This window comes from Phalacrocorax carbo, chromosome 8 (assembly GCF_963921805.1).
Source record: "Phalacrocorax carbo chromosome 8, bPhaCar2.1, whole genome shotgun sequence".
Lineage (NCBI taxonomy): Eukaryota > Metazoa > Chordata > Aves > Suliformes > Phalacrocoracidae > Phalacrocorax > Phalacrocorax carbo.
The window spans coordinates 12,470,341-12,490,839 of record NC_087520.1 but is presented as its reverse complement, the minus strand read 5'-3'; the positions used below and the strand labels follow the sequence as shown (position 1 = coordinate 12,490,839).

General features: G+C 40.9%; 1 protein-coding gene across 16 annotated transcripts in view; it reads left to right on the top strand.

Annotated features, from left to right (window-relative positions):
- The window catches only part of ANKHD1 (ankyrin repeat and KH domain containing 1), a 123,161-nt gene that overhangs the window by 39,608 nt on the left and 63,054 nt on the right, over positions 1–20,499 (top strand). For all 16 annotated transcript variants that reach the window (XM_064458734.1, XM_064458742.1, XM_064458739.1 and 13 more), the window contains exons 3-10: positions 3,988–4,144; positions 7,976–8,123; positions 9,012–9,159; positions 10,200–10,433; positions 12,025–12,119; positions 18,153–18,390; positions 18,614–18,805; positions 20,253–20,362. In XM_064458734.1, the coding sequence (XP_064314804.1) occupies positions 3,988–4,144; positions 7,976–8,123; positions 9,012–9,159; positions 10,200–10,433; positions 12,025–12,119; positions 18,153–18,390; positions 18,614–18,805; positions 20,253–20,362 (1,322 nt within the window). The remainder of the gene's footprint in view (positions 1–3,987; positions 4,145–7,975; positions 8,124–9,011; positions 9,160–10,199; positions 10,434–12,024; positions 12,120–18,152; positions 18,391–18,613; positions 18,806–20,252; positions 20,363–20,499) is intronic.

The following is a 20,499-nucleotide window of genomic DNA, read 5'->3' as shown; positions in this document are numbered from 1 at the left end:
GTGCGCTGCAGTGGGCTAGCTGTGGACACTTGAGGGAAAAGCAGTGAGATCACAGTACAGGTGATAGGCTCTCCTCTGTCTATCCTTCCAGTATGCCCTTGTTCAGGAGCGTCCTTAAATAGTGACTACCAGGATCCCTGTTCTTAGTATTACTGTAAAGCCTGTGCCTTCTGTTAACCTGTCTAATCTATTTTTAAATTCACTTTTGTGGCCTTTGTATGGCAGCTCATATATGGAAGTACTTTCTTTTGGTTTGCTTATGAACATGTTCTTAATAATTTTAGTGGTAAGCTGTAACTTGGCATTGGAAACATCACCATCTCCTTATGGTTGATGACTGTAGTCTGTTCTCAGTACAAAGCAGTCTGCAGTGGCTCCCATATTCACATCATCATGAAAAGATGATGTTATGTAACCTCTGCGGCAGCTTGTATTCCTGAAAATGTGCCATTGCCCCACAGGAAGCACAGACTGTCAACCACTGGGTTTCAGTTCAGGTGGTGTCAGATCAGTAACATGCTAGTGAGATTGCAATAACATGAGAAGTTGTGATCACTTGTGTGCAAGAAGGATGAATTCAAGCAAATGTGGAGAATGATCTTGAGGATGCTTTTGGTAATCTTTGGATGGGAGGAGATGAGTTTTAGTCCAGCATCTGCATGTAGATAAGGTTGTTGCTGTCCCTGTGTGTGTGAGGTGTCTTAAACACCTGGGAGAGTGATGCAAGAGCAAATGGTTATGAAGTGGACACAAAATCAATTAAATTGGAGATTAAAAGATACGCCAGCATTACATCAATAGGATTCTGACGTAGTCATCCTAAATCATAGTGAAGTGAAAACTGAGCAATTATTTAGATGGTACTGTAAACGTGCAAAAGGGAAATAAATGAATGGGTGTCTGCAGTGGTAGTTCTTGTAGTCTGTCTCCCTTTTATTCCATCCAGCCTACCAGATGTCTGCTCTGATGTCTTCTGTGGCTGTTGATTAGTTTTGGCATGTGCAATGTATATATTAAAAAAAAAAAAAGAAAGTATGAAAGTAACAGCTGAGCATAGCATCTGGGTTGAGTCCTAGCTGATGAGGTAAATAAAAGGCATCTTTGGCTTACCCTCTGAAAGTCCTTGGTGTGGTTATAGCACCTTTTTTGAAATGAAGTAGGAACTTTGTGAGCTGTTAGTGTGCTTTTACCAGCCGGAAGGAAGAGCCAGTGACCTGTGGTTGGTACGTCCTCCAGGAGACCACCAGCAATAATCCATGAAAAGAGATGCTTTGGAGCAGGAGCTCTGCAGTGGTTGAAGTTCATTTGTCTTTACAGGACACAGGACTTAAATCTGTGGTCTGACTTCTTGCCTTGATAAATCCCATGTATGAGTGCTTCAACAAGCAGACTGAAAACGGAGAGAACAGTCAGGTTCTGTTGTAGGTTCTGCTTGTCTAGGTAAGCTGTCTGATCTTCTGCCCCAAGGATTTGAAGTGATTGAAATACCCAGTTTAGGTTTCAGGTAGCCAGCTAATTTTGGGGGTGTTTTGGGGCTTTTTTTGTTGGGGTTGTGGGGTTTTTTTCTATTTTTTTTTCTTGACTGGAATTTCTATTTCCCACTTCTTTTGCCAGCACTGGAGTGGTTTACCATTTCCTTTGTGAGACCCTCTTAAGTGGAGGGGAACTACTGTTGTGCTGCTCCTTATAAGCTAAATCTATTCCTTTTAGCCTTTGCTCAGGAGTAATTTTTCTAAATCCTATGGATTTCTCTTGGGTACTTTTCCACTTTGCTTACTGCAGTGTTCAACTTTGGTTGCAGTGGTCCGAGATGAGGCCTCAATGTTGAGTTGTGAAGACTTAATTCCCTTTCTTTCCTTAGGGAGTACTTTTATGTACACTGCAAGCTAGTGTAAGCCAGCACTGCCACCAGAAATAGCTAGTATAAACATCTGTGTAATTACTCTGTGAGCTGTCGTGGGGAAGCAGATCTTTGTAAAAAATATCACTTTCTCTGTGTGTTCGGTACTAAATCAGTGCCCCAGTGCAGTTTCACAGTGACTATCCCCTGCTGTCCCACCTGCCTCGACTGCAGAGCTGACATCCCCTTTTAAAACAACAACAAATTCAGTTTACATTAATATGTGAGGTGTGAGCTGTGGTGTTTGAGGCTTGTTATTTATAGTTTCACTATATTTAACAGCAGTGGCTGGAAAGGTTAATGGCCTCAACAGTTTGGAAGTGGAAGGGGGCATGTAGCCGGTAGCTGCTTCAACTACGTGGAGTCAAGAGTCTGTGGCCCTGTGTTGCTCTGCTCTGATTGCTCTGCAATGCACTAGACAGTCTTTGAAAACCAGATGGGTGTGATGTGGACAGATCTAGTTGTAATTTCTCATGTTATTGTGGAGTGGGTAAGTTGTTATAAATAGCTTTTCATAGACTCTTGACAGTGCTGAAGTGATCCAGAGGTAGGAGATTGGAGCCAGGGACGGTAGTGTGCTTGGATCTGACCAAGTATCTTAAGCAGAACATCTCAACCTTTCTAGACCATGCTTGGTTTCAGCCAGCCTATTAAACTTCTGCACCCCATTGTAGATGTCTGCCTTGATGACAGGACAGGGACTCTTCATTTCCAGCAATGCTGAGTTTGACTATTGTAAGTTAACACTTAACCAGCACTGCATCAGTGATGTAGGGTGATGTAACAGAGTGTGCCTGGTATATGCTGGCCTAAATTGTTTTCAGGGTGGAGAAAATTGGTAAGTACTGATTCTTAAATTCATGAGAAACAAATTGGATGCTTTTAAACTGGGGAAATACATTTTCTGAAGACAACGTTCAAAACTTTCAAAATATGATTTCAGTATTCTGTAATAGTTACAAGCTGGGTTGTGGGAGACATTGTGTAAATCAGTCTTGCAGAGGTATGCACATACCAAATAGCAAACCTGAGGTATAAGATGTGTTATTTTCAGAGGTTTATATCTAATTTGACCCTGTTTAACAGCTAAGGAATCGAAAAGCTACTGATTCATCACTGGTGAAGGTAGCTAATCTATAAAACAGTAACCATTTGCTTTTTGTAGCATGTGAAACTGGTGCTTTTTTTTTTGAGGGGGTGGGGGCAGCAGGGGGGATACTATTCATCACTGCATTCCTTTATGCTATTTGCACATTTGTATAGGCAAATATAAGCCCTGCCTGCACTGTAGAGGCAACTGTGAAGTGATGTTTGCATATGTAAAATAGGCTGTGATGTACTACATGGATTGAAACCTGTGTGGAGTAAAAACTACACAGCTGTACCATGATTTTAAATCAGCCATGTAAATGAGTGGGATAAATACCTGCTTATGGTGCTGTTCTGTATTGGCCTTCAGTTTTAATCCTGCAGCAAAGAAACAGTTTTTAAAAAGAAGCTGTTAACAAAAGTTCCTTGAGTGAGGATTTCTACTGTGTAATGTGTGTAGAGGGGGCATTGATTTTCAGGATACTTAAAATATTTAAAACTTCATAATTATTGTGCCTGTTTAGAATGTTAAATTATTGTGAATTTAAGCTAATAACTTTACAAAATTTTTTCCTACTCTTACAAAAGTAAAGGTATATTAGGGCTATAGTCAACTTTGTTTTGGGTGGAGTTGGGTGAGAAAGGGATAACAACTTTGCATTTTAAATTGGAAAATTCTTCACATTCAGAAAATATTAAACCAAGCCTGTGGAATAATACCTGTTTACCAAACTTCTGTTTTTGGACTTGACTCCTGGACTTATCCTTATTACCCCAAGGTTTTTTCATTTTAAAATAGTTTTCTTACTGCCATATTATCATTAATTAAATGTTCAAGTGTTAGGCAACTGTTAACAGTTAAAGTAGCTGATTTTCTGGCATGTTTGCAAATGATTTTTAACTAATAGTGCATGTGGCTGAAATCTAAAATAGTGTTTTTGCATTTCTTTTGTGTGACTTTCATACTAACCTGACTGATGAACGAACATACACTGAAGGAATTGGTAAATTGTCCACTGCCGATGGTAAAGCCTTCGCAGATCCTGAGGTTCTCCGAAGACTGACATCCTCTGTCAGCTGTGCACTGGATGAAGCTGCTGCTGCATTGACACGGATGAGAGCAGAGAACAATCACAATGCAGGACAAGTGGACAAGTATGTATTGATTGCTCCCCACCCCCAGTTTTCCAGCTATAGAATGTAAGTTTGAAATTTTTTTGTATTCAGTTAATTCTATAGTTAATATTTAGTAATGTATCTGCTTTACTACTAGCAGAAGCAAGGTGTGAAGGTGTAACTACTGTCCCATCAGGTTACTGCCTTCAAAATGTAAGAGAAAAGCACAAAAAAAGTTACGCTGCATTCTCTGTGTACTAGACAGTTGATTTCTTTTTCAAAACTGGGTTAAATTCTTAGCTGCAGTAGAGCTGGTGATAGTTCTCTAATTACTGCCTCAGCATAGTTTTGTTAGAAACTAATGAATCTAGTTCACCGTATTAGAAGTTGGAAGAGAATACTAATACTTACAGGGCAGTGCTTTGCCCCAGGATCTTGCTCAGGAACTTAGGGGAAAATGAAACTAAATTATCTGATAAATTTTTGTAACTGATAATTAATGAGGATGGCATTTATAACTCCCATGGTGACAGAACTGAGGATTTGTCCTACGTCATCAAAAGCTTTCTTCTACATTGGTAATTTCAAAGGATCTTTAGGGGTCCTGAAATATTTTCTGCTCTGGCAAGTGATGCATATAGTTCCTAATCTGTTGGGATGGTGTGACTGCATATGCTGTTGAACTTCAGGTATTCGGATCAAAAATTGAAGGTCTGGAGTTTCCTTTCCTATGGATGTCCTCTTGAAATTCAGACTTGGGATTTGCAAAACAAAGTGTTTACAGTAAGGGCAGTAGTCTGGAGTCATTGCTCAAAATGTAAATACAAATATAGAACAAATATCATTTCATTTCCTAACTGAAGCTAGAGAAATTACTTGTGGATCAAAACATGGGAGATGAAAAAATTCCGGGGAAGCATGCTTGAACATGAAAAGGAAGCATACAAGAAGTGGAAGCAGGCCAGGTGGGCCATGGGAAATAACAATGTCCAAGCATACAGGGACATGATCAGGAAAGCCAAAGCCCGCCTGGAATTGAATCTGGCAAAGGGCATGAAAGGCAACAAGATATACTAGTGTGAATATATCAGCTGCAAATGGAAGATGGGGGAGGATGCCTCAGAATATGACAGGGAACCTAGGGAGGGGGACACAGAAGAAGAGGTAGTGAATGCTGCCTTTGCCTTTGGCTTTGCTGGTGAGATTTGCTTTCAGGAATCGGAAGCCTCTGAGATGAGTGGGAAGGTCTGGAGCAAGGAGGGCTTGCCCTTGGCTGGTATCAGGTCAGGGAGCATTTAAACAGGTTGGGCATAGTCCAATGGACAAGTTCATGGGACCTGATAGGGTGCACCCATGAGTATACTGTAGGAGCTCGCTGATGTTACTGTGAGGCTAGTCTCAATTTATTTGAAAGGTCATGGAGAATGAGGGAGGTTCCTGAGGACTAGAAGAAAGCAAATGTCACCCCTGTCCTCAGGGTCAGCCTCACCACAGTCCCTGAAAAGGTGATGGAGCAAATCCTCCTGGAAGCCATATCCTAACATAGTAAGTACAAAATTATAATGGCAAGTAGTCAGCATGGTTTTATAAAGGGGAGATCAAGCCTTCTACAATGAGATGGCTACATTGGGAGGTGAGAGGAGAGCAGTGGATGCTGTTTATCTTGGCTTTAGCAAGGCTTTTCACACTGTATCCCACAGCATCCTGTGGGACAAGCTGATGAAGTACAGACCAGTTAGATGGACAATGAGGTGGACTGAAAACTGTCTGAACTGCTAGGCTCAGAATTGTTAGTAGCACAAAGTCCAAGTGAGGGCATGTTGCTAGTGGTGTACTTCAGGGGATGATATTGGGGCCAGTACTGTTTGTATTGTATTGTACATACGTGATGGTACAGAGTGCATCCTCAGCAAGTTTGTAGATGATACAAAACTGAAAGGAGTGGTTGATGGACCAGATGGTTGTGTTGCCATTCAGAGGGACCTTGACAAGCTGGAGAAAGGGGCCAGCAGGAGTTTCATGAAATTCAACAAAGGGAAGTGCAGAGTCTTGCACTTGTGGAGGAGTATCTCTGTGCATTGGTACAGATGGGGAGGGCTGAATGGCTGGAAGACAACTCTGGAGAAAAAGAGCTAAGTTTTGAGGTAGACAGTAAGTGGAACTTACAGCCAGCAACGCACCCTTGGAGCAAAGGTCAGCAGCATCCTGTGCTTCGTTTGGAAGAGCAACTCAGTGTCATTCTTGTCACTTTTATAAAATGCCTTGGAAATATCTCAAAAGGAACCTAAGCAGGGAGCAAACTGGGAGATCTCTTGAGGTGCCTGGGTCAACTAGAATCAACTAAGAGTCTTGGTTTTAATAGCTTTTTCCCAGAGCATATTTGGTTTCACAGCAGTACTGTATTGTATGAGGTGGCTTAAGGCCATCTTCTAAGAGTGATGGATCTGTTTCAGGATTTGTCTCACAGGTTATGGTGTTGGCTGGCTCCCATTTCTAAAAGTGAGACTACATGTGTGCAAAGGTACATGAATCCCCACCCTCTCCTCCCAGCTGAAAACAGCAACCCAACCTGTAAAAGCCTGGTAACATGTGGGTTGCAGCAAGGCTGTATAAGAGAAGGCTCTTCCTCTCTTCCCCTTCCCACCAGGGCATTAACTGTGGCTTGGTTCTCAGTGGCTGAGGGAACATGATTCCTTGCATACATTTTTTCTACATAAAATTATATCATCGGTTGGAGAAATGTAACTGAGTCGGTACTGAGCATGACTTGCTCTTGCTTGCACTTGCATTTAGCAGTGCTTTAACAGTTACCTTTGCTGTTAAATCTTTTTCCATTTAAAAAAAGTCTAAAGGACAGATGACTTGGTTTGAAATAAATCGAAGCTCAGTTCACCTTTCTCAAGATTTGTTTAGTGTACTTTCCTAGGTCTTGGGAAATAACTATTCTTGCTGTTAGAGGTTAATGATGTTTAAAGTAGTGATTATAGAATTCTGAGCTTTTAGATGCCAAGAACTTGGGGTTTGTCTTGTCTTCTTCTAACTCTTAGCTTGCTATTACCTCATGACTTTTAAGGATAAGTTAGTAGTGTTCCATGTAGGATTTGTGTTGTTATTGCAGTTTAAAAAACATGCAGTTGGCTTATTTCATCCATCTGAAAACTTCTGTAATATGCTTTTAACAGTGCATGAAAGGAAACATAGTAAACTTCTGTAAGGCTCCTCTCCTTTATTCCTTTAAGATCTCATTAGGTAAGGTAAGGATTTTTCTTCTAAATGGCTGCTTAAATTAGGAAATTGGTGTTTTCAATTGAAAGTAAAAAGCTTTGGGCTAGGGCAGAGAAGGAAATAGTTCCACTACAGAAAAGACAACAGTCAGAAGTCTGTCTTGTTGAAATATTCAGTATTTGTGGTCTCTTTGATACCAGGCTGTTCACTTTTTGGTTTTTTTCTCTGCTATAGATTTGCCTTGGTACCTATAGTCATGTCATGGTCATAGCCTCTGTGCATCTGGTGTTCCACTCAAGCATGAAGAGCATCACTGAGGTTTACTTCTGTGTCTTTGTAAGACCACAGATTACCTAGTTTTGAGCACACTTCTCTGCATCTAGTCTATATGAGAGCTTCTGTGAGTTAGCAACTGATGAGGACAAGAGTTAATTTAGACACACAAGGTCTTTATCTCCTGTTTCACCTATGAAAACGTGTGTATGTCTATACTTTAAGAAGGAAAAAAAAATCTGTAAGGTATATTTTCTAGTAAGACTTAGTACTAATGTCATGAGTCTTTAAAGACTTCTTTGCATAGGAAAGCTACCCATCTAGTGCAGATTTATTTTGAGCTTATACTGTGGTAACTGATTTTTTTTCCAGTCGCAGTTTGGCAGAAGCATGCTCAGATGGGGATGTAAATGCTGTCCGGAAGCTGTTGGATGAAGGAAGAAGCGTAAATGAACATACTGAAGAAGGAGAGAGTCTCCTTTGCTTGGCCTGTTCAGCAGGATATTATGAATTGGCACAAGTAAGTAACAAATATAATTACAACTAAACCTTTGTGAAGCATTGTCGAAGGGGCTTCTTTGATAGGTAAACATTTTAGCTGTTCTCGTTACAATTTTTTTTAATATTCTAAATAGAATATGGATTAATGCAGCCTATTGTGGGCTTTCAGTTATCGTTCGCCTTTTTGATGGAAAATTCTGTCATATATGCCTTTAGGTTTAAGGGGCTTCTCTGAGGAAGGTATCTTGTGTTTTATGATGTATCTACTTTTCTGGCATTGCTCTAGATGCAGTCAAGCTGTTCTGCCAAGCAGACATTGCAAGAGGATCTAAAATAGCAGCAAAATCAAGCACTACAAGTGGTTACCTTCTAAAAACTCATGTCTCAGTCATTCAGTCCTTTTTTTTTTAATCACATCTGTATTAAAAGTGCATTAATTAGTGTTAATTTCTTGCTTTTATACTTGTGTATCTAAGGGCAGAATTTGTGCTTCTTTGGAAATGTTTAGGTTATAGTTTTCAGAAAGTGGCCAGCTTCATGTTTTGGTGCCAGGCAACAGTACAGGGAGAAAACTGTTAACCTGTAAGCTTGACTGCGTGTGCTGTGGTCATTAATGCAAGTTTACAGTTTCTCCGCTGTCATTGCGGCTAGTGAATTCCCCTGTGACTTTTTGAAAACGTCAGTATTGCACCGTAACTTAACATTGATTTTAGCAGGTATGAACAAATGTAGAAAGAGTGTGTTTCCTGAAGCAGAGCACAGTGCAGGTAGTAATTATAAATGGTCTTGAGGAGTGCCATTGTGCTTCACCGTTGGGGGTGTTGCTGCAAGGGGATGTCAAGGCTGTCTGGGGAATTAAAATGTTGGTGTTACAGTTTATTAATGGAGTGAACTTTTCTTCTTCTAGGTGCTACTAGCAATGCACGCAAATGTTGAAGATCGAGGGAATAAAGGGGACATAACTCCCTTAATGGCAGCTGCCAGTGGAGGCTATGTAGATATTGTTAAACTTCTCCTTGTTCATTGTGCAGATGTCAACGCACAGTCTTCAACAGGTAACTGGGAAGCAGGAACATGAAAAATAAATAAGGCTCGCACGTAAGACTTGCAGCTGTTCTGAACATAATTGTTGTCTGATAGTTTCATTCACAAGAGAACATGACAGGAACTATTAAGAATAGGTCAGGTGCATAGTGGATGTGTTTAGAGTATTACCTGGTCATTATTAAAGATTGTTTTTGATAGAAACTGTAATGGAAAGCACTGTTCCTGTGAAAATCACTGTGGTGTTAAATGACCAGAAAAATACATGAACTCTAGTTTTTCTCATCTGTATAACCCAAAATCACCCAGTCAAGACCAGTTATTTCATCTATTACATTTTACCAAAGAGGAGGTACAGGTCTTTGAGCATTGAATATTGACTACATAGCTGATGCTTGACCACAGTTTAACTAACCTTGCTGAGAGTATTAACCTGTGGTTGGATTCTGCTAAGATAGAATTTAAACTTTGTTCAAATTTAAAACAAAGTTGTGTGTCTGAACTATGAAATAGATGTTCTTTTTATCTTGATGTTTAGTCATATTAAGCAGAACTTACCTTAAAATTGACTGTAGCATTTAAAACATGAGCCATATGTGATTGTCTGTCACTTACAGTACCAGAGTTTTAAATTATAAATGTATTTTATTCCAGTCAGGAGTTTTTCAAGGTATTACAGGGTACAGTATTAGGCAAAAAAACCCAAACACTGCCCACCTGTCCAAAGTCTACATTGAGCATGAAAATTACTCACTGATCTTTTTGTGTCTGTATTTGATCTCTTTGTGTGCTGAAATAGGAAACAATAATAATAAAAGAAAAAACTCCTAATTTGTGATATTTGCTTAGCATTAAAACTCTTTCACATTATAGTTGTGTTGGCATTTATACCCAGCCTGAAATTATAGGCTGGAGTAACATTGCTGTGAGGTAAAAGGCTGCTGTCAGTGAGGTACTTGGTTTTGTTCAGCGCTGTTAAGACTAATTTCCTTTCTTGTATTAGGAGTGTGTGATGGAAAGGGCTTTCATGTAAACTGCTTCTTCTCTGCAGGGAACACAGCTCTCACTTACGCTTGTGCTGGGGGATTTGTTGACATAGTGAAGGTGCTATTGAAAGCCGGTGCTAATATAGAAGACCACAATGAGAATGGGCATACCCCCTTAATGGAAGCAGCCAGTGCAGGTCATGTTGAGGTTGCAAGAGTATTGCTGGAATATGGTGCAGGAATCAACACTCACTCCAATGAGTTCAAAGAAAGTGCACTTACACTTGCATGCTATAAAGGTATTGTCTCTTGCCTTGTTTTGTGTTTTTATTTAGATTTGTTTGCCAGGATTTCTCTAACTAAAGCTTCTAGCTATACTTTGAATATTTTCTTAAGAGTCTTGGAACACTGGATTTTGGTTTTAAACTTGATGTCAGGAAATGCTTGTCCATGGTGTAGTGGTATTAAGGCTGTCTATTTGTGTCCAAATGCAGTGGACATGTGTTCATCATGTTGCAGATGAAAACTTGTGATTGGTTATGTCCAACCTTGTGCTTTGACAAACCACCACTCTCCTCTTCCCCCACTGCCACAGTCTCCATTTCATTCAGATTCCCTCCCCCCAACTATCTGCAAGTTCTGAGAACATCTGTTAGGAAAATATAAAGTTAGAGCAAATGTTCCTGGAATACCTGATGGAGAGCAAATGCTAGTATTATTACTGGATACTTCAGAGCAATTTTGGAGGATGTCTGTGAATTGTTATGTATTATGAACTTTTATGGACTTTTGACTTGATTTCTTTTGCTATTTAAAGTTTCTGTGTTAAGTAACTTAGTGCAATAGTAATCCAATGTGCTTCCAAGGCTTTTTCTTCCAAAAATGTCCATAAAATTCCCGACAATTGTTTTTCTCCTAATAGATGCTTTAAGGATTATTGTCAGAGTAACCTCTGTCATAGGGATATTGCCTCTGTGGCTAGAATTGGAGGATATGTACTATGTATAACCCATCTGAAAACTTGCATCTGGATTTGTAATGGATTTCCTGCAGCATATAGTAGTTCTTTACAGGGAAACTTCAGTAATAGTGCTCCTGGATATGTTAGAGGGACATTCTTGTTTCTTGTGACCTAAAACTTAAGGTGATGTAATGCAAGACCTTAATTGACTAGAGATTTCCTGTATTATCTTTGGCAAGGTGGTTGAGCTACCTTGTTGTCCTATCAGTTTATGTAAAACTAACTCTTGGTATGGATGAGGATGCTCATTGAGAGGATAAAGTGTATAACTTCTAAGGGAGAAATTCTAAAGTGACAGAAGCCATAATTGAGTTGAAAACAAGTACTGGTAAAGTTCAGTAGAAGCTTGTATAAATAGTGTCAGGTAACATGATATATATATATATATATAGATATAGATATAGATATAGATATTCAGAAATATATCTGTGAATCCTGTGATTAAAGCTTAAAGTTAAGTTCAGATCTACATGGATCTATCTCTAAAAGATAATCCCTCCCCCACTCATATGCTGCCTTGGAAAACTCAAATGATATGTCAGTATACAGTTGAATAAGGAATAAGCAGAGTGTTTTATAGCTTGAAGTCACAAGGAAAGATTCCTGTTGTGTAACCTCGAGTTAGAGGGGTCTGTCTTAATCTCATAGTTGGGAAGTACCTTTGGGAGAGACCGTCTAAAGTCTGGCTGTTCATTTTGTATTGGTATTTTTTTAGAGTACTTTAAAAAGAGCAGATTTGCCAGTTGTAACTTGTAAAAATTGTAATAGCAAACTGTGAAAATCTAAATTATTTCATTAAGTGTATTGTCTGTGCTACTAAAAGTTTACAATATTAAATACTTACGTATTTTGATCTGTTTCATTTGAAGGCCATTTAGATATGGTTCGCTTTCTGCTTGAAGCTGGAGCTGATCAAGAACATAAAACAGATGAGATGCACACAGCGTTAATGGAGGCCTGCATGGTAAATAGCCATTAATTTTACTGCTCCTATTTCAATAAGAGACGAATAGAGATGATAAAATTAAGTGAGCCTTTGTTAACAAGCTGTTATGGGTCTGCAAGTAAGCGTGTGTTTTCATCATAAGACAGCCTTTACTGTAGTAAAGGTGGCCAGCTTCTCAGTCTAATTGGTCATAGGGAAAAATTATTCTAATTTTTTGGGGTGTGATGTGGGTTTTTTTTTTTTTCAAATGTTCCCTATGTGAAGTGTAGGCATAACTAATTTGCAGGGCAGTAAAGTAGTAGGTTGAGCCCAAGCCACTGTTTCTTTTGCAATGTTAGTTTTCCACCTTTGTCTTTATAAATAAGGTCTCTTAGATCACCATGGCATGAGCCTTCCAGAAGTGCACTGAGCTGGGTGACTAATGCATTACACTTGTGCTTTCACCACTGCAGGAAGTAGAGATGGCTTGCTCTCTTAGTTTCTGTAAATGGTGTTGTGAGATTTTTCTTTTCAAAATAAAACGGTAGGTTGAAAGTAGTTTAGTCCTTAGTTCTTGAGCAACTCAATTTCAAAGCAGCCATTGAGGAATAACTTCCATTTCCAAGAGCTTCATCTTAATAAAGATTGTACTATTATGTCAAAGCATATCTGCAACCATTTTTGTCCAGACCATAGGTGACCTGTTATCTATTATTAAAGCTGGGGAGCTTCTTTGAGGAAAGAACAGGGACCTCATTTTCATAGGAAGCACAGTGAATGGAAGAAAACTTAATTTGCTCCCAGTAGCCTATAATCCTCAGAAGATAGGCTGCAATGTTCCTCCAGTCTTCTGAGAGCTGGAGGATCAAGTGTTCTTTTAGTGCAGTTGTGGGGTGATGATGCAAGTGACCAAGGTCAGGTTATAATGTCTCAAGCTGTGTTGAAGTCTTCTGATAGCAAGATGGTAATAGTATCCTTGAATAGTCTTCCCTGTATGAGAACCCAGTGCCAATAAAGAATTCAGAAGGATGCAGTTGCAGTGGGAGTATGCTGTCACCTAAAGGAGATTGCAGCATGACTACAAACTAAATGATTTAATCAGCCCACTGTTCTGTTTAGGTTTAGTCTTTTTTTCTCTTTCATAGTGATGCAGTCTGAGCACTGGGTTGGCTCAGAGGTGATGAAGTGTCTTTTTTTGCGGAAGATGAAGTCGTGTGGGTTGCCTGCACGTTTTTAGCTCTTGGATGTTTCAGACTAGTTAGCATTACAGAGTGTGTATTGACCTTTAAAAGCAACAGAGATGAAATTGCTCCTTGGAAGTCTCAACTCCAAGTTGAATGATGGAGCTTGCTCTGTGTTATCTTTTGGCTTCACACTTGCAGAAGGGCACCATTCCACCAAATTATTGTGACTTCTCCCAGTCTGCACTGTTTCCAACTAATTAATGCTGCATATACAGGAAATTGAGATCTCTGATCACCAATTAATTGTAAGTGGCTGAGTTTTAGTGTGTTCTGGTCAAGATGGAGTGCCATACCTGGGATAATGCCTTTAGTTAGATGAGGTGGTTGTTGGCTTTTAGCCAGCTTCTCTGAGAACAACAGCCTGTCTTTAATTTACAGACTTGATTGCTGTCAATCTCAGGTTACTTACTACCTGCTTCATGATCACCTTCAGTTCTAACAAGAGTTGCTTGTTTGATATACCTATTGCCCCCTTTTCTATAGGTCTGTGCTAGCTGTTTGAGTTACTGGCTGACAATTCTGGTGAGGTCAGGATGGGGAACTGTTAGTTTGCTTGAGGTTGCTGTTCTTAATGCATAAGAAGTCCTTGAAGTAGTGGAATTCTTAGTTTTAATAACTGTAAATCATCCCTAGGTATTAGTGTCCTAGTCTTACAGCTCTGATCCTGGGCTGAGTGGTCTTCTAATGTCCTTTTTGTTTTACCTTCTTCTCTCTTTACTATTGCCCAACTTTATTTAGATTTCCTTCCTAGGACATAACATAAAAACATACATTATTTGCCACGGAAACTGGCCCTTTTCATGTCTTTCTCAGGAAGATGTATTCTTTAGTTCTCTAGCAAAATCTGTCAGCATGCATTGGGGTCAGTTTAAGGAATTAATCCAGCTTAACTGCCAAATCCCAGGAGAACCACTGTGTCAGGACACAGTGCTTCAAATCATCAAAGCTGGCAGACAGTTTACTCCTCTTGGAAGAACCCCATATTTCTTTGGATGGCAAATGGAGTGACCAAGGTGATGCAGCAACCTGTGCAACCTGTGCAGTTGGAGTATGCAAGGCAGCAAGTGGTTTTCTCTTCACTGAGACACACGAAGAGCATGCTTCAATTCGTCTTTTACTTGAAGTTCCCTTTCCATCCCTAAGTTATCCTATTAATTGTGTATGCTGAAGAAAGATCTAATATGAAACCTCCTATGATTAGACCCTCAGACCTTCTGTATACCACTGAGCACTCACTGCATGACATAAACATTCCCCCTTCATTAGGTGTAGTCTGTTATCAGTTTGTTTTCCAAGATCTCTTCTCCAAATTGTTCTACAAGTTTGAGTCCCCATTTCTTAAGTTCTGTGGGAGGGAGAAACCATGAGAGTGTTTCTTCTTTCCTAATGCCAAAACTTCTTTACGTTTTCCCCTTTTCAGAGATATTGTGGCTCTCTACAAACCACACCTCAGGTGAAACATGGATTTTTGGTTCTTGTTCTATTTCAAGTTACTCTGAGGAGTTTAGTAATAGTTTCTTGAGAAGCTGGCAGCTGCGTTTGTATGCTTTGATTGGTAAGGGCTCAAACAGACTGCTCTTGCAATCCTAATTCTCTTCCCTCTATGGCAAAGATGGCTTTATTCCAAGACACTTTTCAGTCTCCTTTAAGATTTATTTGAGTCTTCCTTCCTCCTGTTACCTACCTCATTTTAACCCGCTTCAATTTCTCTGCAGATATTAAAAAAAAAAACAAACCCAAAACCTTTTCTCCCAATGCCTGTTTTGGGGTTTAGTCATGGAGTGGGTTTATTACTTATGCTACTTGCTTGCTGTTTCTGTTACTTTTGTGTCCCATGTAATTTGCTGGATATTTAAGAAAGTTTTATCCCATAACACTTTCCCTATTCCTCCAAGAAAGAGAAAAAAAAACCCAACATACATCTAGCTCTTTTTCCTCATGCATTTAAACCTACCTTAGATGTAGGTGGACACCTAAATGTCAGTTTAATCCAAGTATTATCATAATTATGTCATAAATTGAATCACAGAATGACAGAATGGTAGGGTTTGGAAGGGACCTCTGGAGATCATCTTGTCCAACCCCCCTGCTTGAGCACATACACCTAGAGCAGCGTGCACAGGACCGCGTCCAGGAGGGTTTTGAATATTTCCAGAGAAAGAGACTCTACAACTTCTCTGGGCAGCCTGTTCTAGTGCTCTGTCACCCTCACAGTAAAGAAGTTTTTCCTCATATTCAGGTAGAACTTCCTGTGTTCCAGTTTGTGCCCATTACTCCCTGTCCTGTTGTTGGGCACCACTGAAAAGACTTTTGCCCCATCCTCTTGACACCCACCCTTTAGATATATATAAGACTTGACAAGATCCCCCTCAGTCTTCTCTTCTGCAGGCTGAACAAACCCAGGGGTCTCAGCCTTTCCTCATAAGGGAGATGCTCCAGTCCCCTGATCATCTTGGTAGCTCTCCACTGGACTCTCTCCAGTAGTTCCCTGTCTTTCTTGAACTGGGGAGCCCAGAACTGGACTCAGTACTCCAGATGTTGCCTTACTAGGGCAGAGAAGAGGGGAAAGATACCTTCCCTCGACGTGCTGGCCACACTCCTTTTAATGCACCCCAGGATACCGTTGGCCTTCTTGGCCACAAGGGCACAGAGCTGGCTCATGGTCAACTTGCTGCCTACCAGCACTCCCAGATCCTTCTCAGCAGAGCTGCTTTCCAGCAGGTCAACCCCCAACCTGTACTGGTGTGTAGGGTTGTTCCTCCTCAGGTGCAGGACCTTGCACTTGCTTTTGTTGAATTTCATGAGGTTACCCTCAGCCCAGCTCTCCAGCCTGCCCAGATCTCGCTGAATGGCAGCACATCCTTCTGGTGTATCAGCCACTCCTCCCAGTTATGTATCATCAGCGAACTTGCTGAGGGACCACTCTGTCCCTTTGTCCAGGTCATTGATGAATATTTTGAACAGCACTGGACCCAGTACAGCCCCTGGGTAACACCACTAGTTACAGGCCTCCATCCAGACTCTGCCCCATTGATCACGACCTTCTGAGCTCTGCCATTCAGCCAGTTCTCAATCCACATCACTGTCCATTCATCTAACCCACACTTCCTAAGTTTACCTATGAGGATGCTATGGGAGACAGTGTTGAATGCCTTGCTGAAGTTGAGGTAAACAACATCCACTGTTCTCCCTTTGTTGACCCAGCCAGCCACACCATCATAGAAGGCTGTCAGGTTGGTCAAGCACGAGCTCCTCTTGGTGGATCCATGTTGACTGCTTCTGATAACCTTCTTGTCCTCTACATGCCTGGAGATGACCTCCAGGATGAACTGTTCCATCACTTTTCTGAGGATGGAGGTGAGGCTGACTGGCCTATAGTTTCCTGGGTCATCCTCCTTGCCCTTTGTGAAGACTGGAGTAACATTGGCTACCCTGCAGTCCTTGGGCACCTCTCCTGTGGCTTAGCAACAGCATCTGCCAGTTCCCTCCACACTCATGGGTGCATCCCATTAGGGCCTATGGATTTGTGAGGATCCAGTTTGCCTAAATTATCTCTAACCCAATCCTCTTCAACCAAGGGGAAGCCTTCCTTTCTCCAGATTTTCTCTCTCATCTCTGGGGGCTGGGATGCCTGAGGACCAGCCTTAGCAGTAAAGACTGAAGCAAAGAAGGCATTCAGTAAGTCTGCCTTCTCTGCATCCTGCATCACCAGGGCATCCGCCTCATTCAGCAGTGGGCCTGCAGTTTCCCCAGTCTGTCTTTTACTACTGATGTATTTGAAGAAGCCCTTCTTGTTATCCTTGACATCCCTTGCCAGATTGAGTTCCAAGCGGGCCTTGGCCTTCCTCATTGGATGTCTGCATACCCTGAGAACGTTCCTATATTCCTCCCAAGTGGCCAGCCCCTTTTTCCACATACTGTAAACCTCCTTCTTCCATTTGAGTTTGTGTAGAAGCTCTTTTCTCATCCATACAAGTCTCCTGTCTCCTTTGTTGACTCCATCCTTACAGGGATGCACCAGTGTTGAGCTTGGAAGAAGTGGTACTTGAATATTGACTAGCTCCCTTGGACTCCCCTACTTTCTAGAGCCCTAACCCATGGGATTTCTCCAAGTGGGTCTTTGAAGAGCCCAAAGTTAGCTCTCCTGAAGTCCAGGGTTGTAATCATATTTGTTGCCCTGCTTCCACCACGCAGGATCCTGAACTCCACCATCTTGTGGTCACTGCCGCCAAGGCTACCCCAACTAGACCTTCTTTGTTTGTTAGTATAAGGTTCAGCAGCACATCGTGCCTTGTTGGCTCCTCCACCACTTGTGTCAAACAGTTATCATCGATGCTCTGCAGGAACCTCCTGTATCGTGCATGCCTCGCTGTGTTGCTTTTCCCGCAAATATCAGAGTGGTTTAAGTCCCCCATGAGAACCAGGGCCTGTGATTGTGAGGATATGTGCAGCTGTCTGTTAGAAGGCCTTGACAACTTGCTCTTCATGATCAGGTGGCCTGTAGCAAATGCCCACAACAGTGTCACCCATATTTGTCTGCCCCTTAATTTTTACCCATAAGCTCTCAACTCATTCTTCCTTCACCTCTAGGCAGAGCTTGATACATTCCAGTTGCACCATCACATAAAGAGCAACTCCCCCACCTTGCATTGCTGTCCTGTCTTTCCTAAAAAGTATGTAGCCATCATACCATGATAAGTAAACCACCATAAGTAAAAAGACCCTGTCTTTTTAGAATAATTTTCAGACCTAATATGGTAGTGGTTGTAACCACAACATCGAGTGGCTTCAACTGTTTCTGATATTTGTGTTCACCTTTGTTCTGTAGGATGGACACGTGGAAGTGGCACGCTTGCTTCTAGACAGTGGTGCTCAAGTGAATATGCCTGCGGATTCATTTGAATCTCCACTCACTCTGGCTGCTTGTGGTGGACATGTGGAGCTAGCAGCTCTTCTGATCGAAAGGGGAGCTAACCTGGAGGAAGTTAATGATGAAGGTTATACTCCTCTAATGGAAGCTGCCCGGGAAGGCCATGAAGAGATGGTAGCCTTGCTACTGGCACAAGGTGAGATCACTGTCATTTCTTGAGTGTTTATTATGAAGAATGCAGTGCTGACCATTTGCCATTAGGTACTCCATGCAAATTCCTCTGGTGTAGCATGTGGCTGTCACTGGTCATTGCTGTAACTACAGAGCAAAGCTAAAATACCTGAACTGTGGAGGTCGTGAGCATTCACCTTCCTACCCTGTGTCTGGTCAGTTAAATTAACAGCTATTTTGTTTCACAGGGGCAAATATAAATGCACAGACCGAAGAAACGCAGGAAACAGCTCTTACTCTGGCATGTTGTGGAGGGTTTTCTGAAGTAGCTGACTTCCTTATTAAGGCAGGAGCTGATATAGAACTTGGTTGCTCAACACCTTTGATGGAAGCTGCTCAAGAGGGTCATCTTGAATTGGTGAAATACTTGCTGGCAGCAGGTATGTGTATAGTTCAAATGATCTAGCCTACAGATACTACAGACTTGATGTTCTGTATGATTTAGAAGATACATGGGCTTGATGGTGGCAGTGTTGTAACAACTATATTCTCGGATACCTTAGCAAGAAGAAAAAAGCATATGTTACACCTTAATCTTGTTTGCTACTGTTAACAGAGGAAAGTGCCTCATGGAACACTAGAATCTGTTGCATATCTAAAAACCGTCAGTGTTCATTAGGAACATTGTTTCCAGCTACCTGGATTTGGGGCAAAAATGTTAATACTGATAATGCTGGTTTTTATGTTACTCCTGCTTTGGCTGTACCTTACTATCCGCAGTCAGTCTTCCTGAAAAACCAGTACTTCAGGAATTGTTCCCTGGGAAATAGTGTAGAAGACAGGTTCTGGAATGAGCTGAACTTCTGTATTATTATGTTATACAGCAGTAAAAATTAAATCTTGCTAGAGTTGGGGGGAAATGACACTTCAGTGTTCATCTGTCTGTTTAAAGTTGGTAGAGCCTGAAGTGTAGTAGGTAGTACTGCTTAAAATAATAAATAAAAAGGACCTGCGTTTTAGAAACCTTCCTTGTTATGGGAGGTGATTTATTTGTATGCTCTTTTCTAAGAATAACCATAAAATTGTCTGGATTTGTAATTCTAGAAAGTAATGCTCCCTGCTCATCGAGGGACAGTAACAACTGGGTCTCTTTGTGCAGTGATACCAGCATGTGACACCTGTCACCGGCTCATTTGGAATGCTGCTTGCACTTTGCTTCTGATAATGTAGAAAGTTAATGGAGGAGCCTTGTTTTGGCATTGGGAAGTCTCTAAATGTATCTCACCTTGAAAATAAGAAAATGGCTAATCACATTGGCATTTTAAAATTGAAGAATAATGGATTACATAGCAAGAATCATGCATAGTTTTGACCCAGCTGGCATATATGAAGTTAGTCAATTTATTTCAGCAAAACAGTTTTAAAACAAATGATTTTAAAGAGCAGGGAAGAAATGAAATTTGTAGAAGTGTATGGTCTTGTAGTATTAATACTAATTCAATAACATGCATTTTGTCTGGTTTTCCTTGGCATGCAGCTCCCTGTCAAATGGATAGTCTAGACAACTGTCTGGATTCACTTTTATTTGTTCTAACAACTGAAATCTTTATTGCTGTAGACGGAATGTAGGAATAAATGAGCATATACATTTAAGTGCTTAGGTTGCCAGTCATGCCTTTTCCAAGCCTTGACTTATCCCCTCTCCTCAGAGTATTTTTACTGAGAGCAATTTTCACCATGAGATCAATGCCCTTGGGCTGTGGAAGATGTCGGTCAGTAGGATATAGCTGTTGTCACAGATAAAGTGCCTTGACTTTTGTGTTTACCTGATATTGGACATCTCCTTATCAAATATTTCATATGAAAAAAACAATGTTGTATTTCTAGGAGCTAATGTTCATGCCACCACAGCGACAGGAGATACAGCTTTGACCTATGCCTGTGAAAACGGACATACTGATGTTGCAGATGTGTTGCTTCAAGCTGGTGCTGATTTGGTAAGACTTCTGCTGCATCTTGTGGGGAAAAGGCTTTGGTTTCAAACTGCATGCCAAAGCTTATATGCTTGTAGAGCAGGAAGATGATTTTAGCAGTTGAGATTCATAGATGGCTGTGAAAAAAGACATGAAAAAAA